We start from the raw sequence: 2800 nt of genomic DNA, 5'->3' as shown, positions 1-2800 counted from the left end.
GGGCGGACGGTTAAGGGCGCCCGCCCCTCACTCCGCCTCACCGTGGCTTTGGCCGTGAGCACCAGTGCTTCCTGGTTGATGCTGGACACCTCGGGGGAGCTCTTCATGATGACCCGGATGCGGGACAGGGGCAGCGACACGAGCCGCTGCTCCCCGCACTTGTCCTTGCCCACGGCCACGTCCGCCATCTTTCCGTTGCCGCCCAACACGGCGGCCTGCGCGAGCCAGCGCCCCGCTGCCCGCTGGGAGTTGTAGTCTCTGGGAGTTGTAGTCGGAGCGGGCGGCTCGTGATGCACCGCGCCTGCGCAGAGCCACCGCGCCGTCCTGAACGCCGTCCTGGGGTGCGGCGGGAGGCGACACCTCCCGGCCACGTGGTCAAGTGAGGACGGCGCATGTGCACATGTGCTCGTTTGTGGTAGGCAGCACCTGAAGGAAGACGAAGGCATGTATCGGTGAGCCAGCGAGCACTAGGGTGACAGGAAAGAGAAACGCTTTCCCAGGAAACAGGTGCAGAGGCCCTGAGGCCCGCCGGGACTTGCCGCCCAGGGAGGCCTAGGGAGCCCACAGTGGGGAGCCGGAGCCGCGCCGGGTGCACTGTGTTTAGGAACAGCGGGTCGCCGAGGAAGAAGAGTTTTAGGTTTTGAAAAGATCCCTTTGGCTACTGGTTGTGAACGGGCGGGAGCGTAAGGGTGGAAACGGAGACACCAGGTCCTCCCAGGCAAGCGCTAGGAGGCCAGCTCCCTGCGGCCCACCCAGCCGGACGGAAGGGCAGGGCGCGCTGACCCCACGGACTTGTGCTGGGGAGGTCTTTAAGAGCCTGGTGGAGGGGTCATGGGTAGTGGTAGGAATTGAGATCTGATTGGGACAACAGCCACGAGCACTTGCTGATGTGAGGTGGAATGGGTGGAAGAAAGATGGGTTCCTTACTCTGCCGGGAGCCCGTGAGCCGAGCAAATTTGGCAGTGGTTTGGTTTGGAGCATGTGTAGTTTTAGTGCCTTCTTTACCATCGTGACCTCCAGTCCTGGCCTCGATAAAGGAGCACACAATACAGTTGTCCCTCAGTATCTGCGGGGGATTGGTTCCAGGACACACACACACCCGCATTCTCTGTAGAAGCTCGAGTCCCTCATCCTCCCTCGTACAGTATTTTAAGTCGTCTCCAGAGTACTTACAATGCCAACAAAATGTACATGCTCTGCAAGTGCTTGTTATGCTGTCTTGTTTGGGGGAAAAGACAGAAAAAAGTCTTTTTGTTTATTTTTCTGAATGTTTTCTGTCCAAGTTTGGGTGAAGCAATGGATGTGGGATCCATGGATACTGAGGGATGACTACATGTCGGCCAACACTAGGCAAAAGGATACAGCCCAGGGTCCCTGCTCTCATGGCTCTTTACTTTCTGTTCCGAGGCACATTTAAAAGTAAAAGCATGGGCTGGGGTTGTAATGCAGTGGTAGAACACTTGCCCAGCACTGGGTTCGATTCTTAGCAAGGCATATGAATGCATAAAATAAAGGTCCATTGATGATTAAAATATGTGTTTAAAAAAAAAAAAAAGAAAAGTTGGGCTGGGGTTGTGGCTCCGGTAGAGCTCTCACCTAGCACGTGCGTGCGAGGCCTGGGTTCGATTCTCAGCACCACATAAAAAATAAACAGGGCTGGGGATGTGGCTCAAGCGGTAGCACGCTCACCTGGCATGCGTGCGGCCGGGGTTGGATCCTCAGCACCACATACAAACAAAGATGTTGTGTCCGCTGAAAACTATAAATATTAAGAATTCTCGGGGCTGGGGATGTGGCTCAAGCGGTAGCACGCTCGCCTGGCATGCGTGCGGCCTGGGTTCGATCCTCAGCACCACATACAAACAAAGATGTTGTGTCTGCCGATAACTAAAAAATAAATATTAAAATTCTCTCTCTCTCTCTCTCTCTTTATTAAAAAAAAAAAAAAGAATTCTCTCTTCCCCTCCCTCTCTAAAAAAAAAAATACATTTAAATATGGAAGGTCCTCATTAAAAAAATAAACAAAAATAAAAGGTATTGTGTACAACTAAAAAATATTTTTTTAAAAAAGTAAAAACATCTCCAGTGGTAAGTGCTATGAGGAAAACAAAACAGGGTGACAGAGTGGCTTTTCTGAAAAGTGGTATTTGTGCTCAGATCTGGTGCAAAAAGCTGGCACATGATGAGTTTTCTGAACAAGACAGCCTGGAGGATACCCCAGGAGGAACATGCCTTGGCAATTTGAGGAACAGGCCAGTGTTAAGGGAGCTCAGTAAGGAAGGAAGCATGGGAGATGTGAGCAGGACAGGTGGGGTCAGCTCAGGCAGCTAGGTAAGGAGTTTGGCTTTCATTCTGAGAGCAGTGGAAACCATTAAGAGGTGTGAAGAAAGGGATCAGATCCATTTTAGGAGCCTAAGTGACAATGGCTAAATGACACCCCAAGCAGAACCAACCTTCTGGGTTTGCAGGGGGTAGAAGGTGCTGCTTCTATCTCAGGGTTCAGGTCTTGAGCAGAGCACTTTCTTTCCTCTAAGCGGGGAAGCCCTTGACCTTCACAAAAGTCAGAAAACTGCTCAACAGCAAACGACATACAGTAAGACCCTTTGCTTCACACAAGAAACAAGCACTCATGTTGGCGTATTTTTAAGTTTCTGAAAGTGGTGTTTTTTGGCTGGTTATTTTTTGAATAAATAAATGGCTTGTCTTTTCTCGAGTGTGTTTGACAGTAGGGTTGGTTAAGATGAGGAAAGAAAACAGTAGGAAGGTTTTCTGGAGACAAGATATCCACAAGAATTCAAGT

At 50.9% G+C, this 2800-nt stretch overlaps 1 protein-coding gene across 3 annotated transcripts in view; it reads right to left on the bottom strand.

Moving 5' to 3' along the window:
* The window catches only part of Chrac1 (chromatin accessibility complex subunit 1), an 8792-nt gene extending 8455 nt beyond the window's left edge, over positions 1 to 337 (bottom strand). For 2 of the 3 annotated variants that reach the window (XM_048802183.1, XM_048802184.1), the window contains exon 1: positions 42 to 337. In XM_048802183.1, coding sequence (XP_048658140.1) covers positions 42 to 188 — 147 coding nt within the window. In that variant the 5' untranslated portion in view covers positions 189 to 337. The remainder of the gene's footprint in view (positions 1 to 41) is intronic. The other variant, XM_015486515.2, reaches the window with a different exon arrangement.
* Between the last annotated feature and the right edge of the window lie 2463 nt (positions 338 to 2800).

The sequence above is a fragment of the Marmota marmota genome, unplaced genomic scaffold (genome assembly GCF_001458135.2).
Source record: "Marmota marmota marmota unplaced genomic scaffold, marMar, whole genome shotgun sequence".
NCBI lineage: Eukaryota > Metazoa > Chordata > Mammalia > Rodentia > Sciuridae > Marmota > Marmota marmota.
The sequence above is the reverse complement of the archived record's forward strand: the minus strand, read 5'-3'. Positions and strand labels throughout refer to the sequence as shown.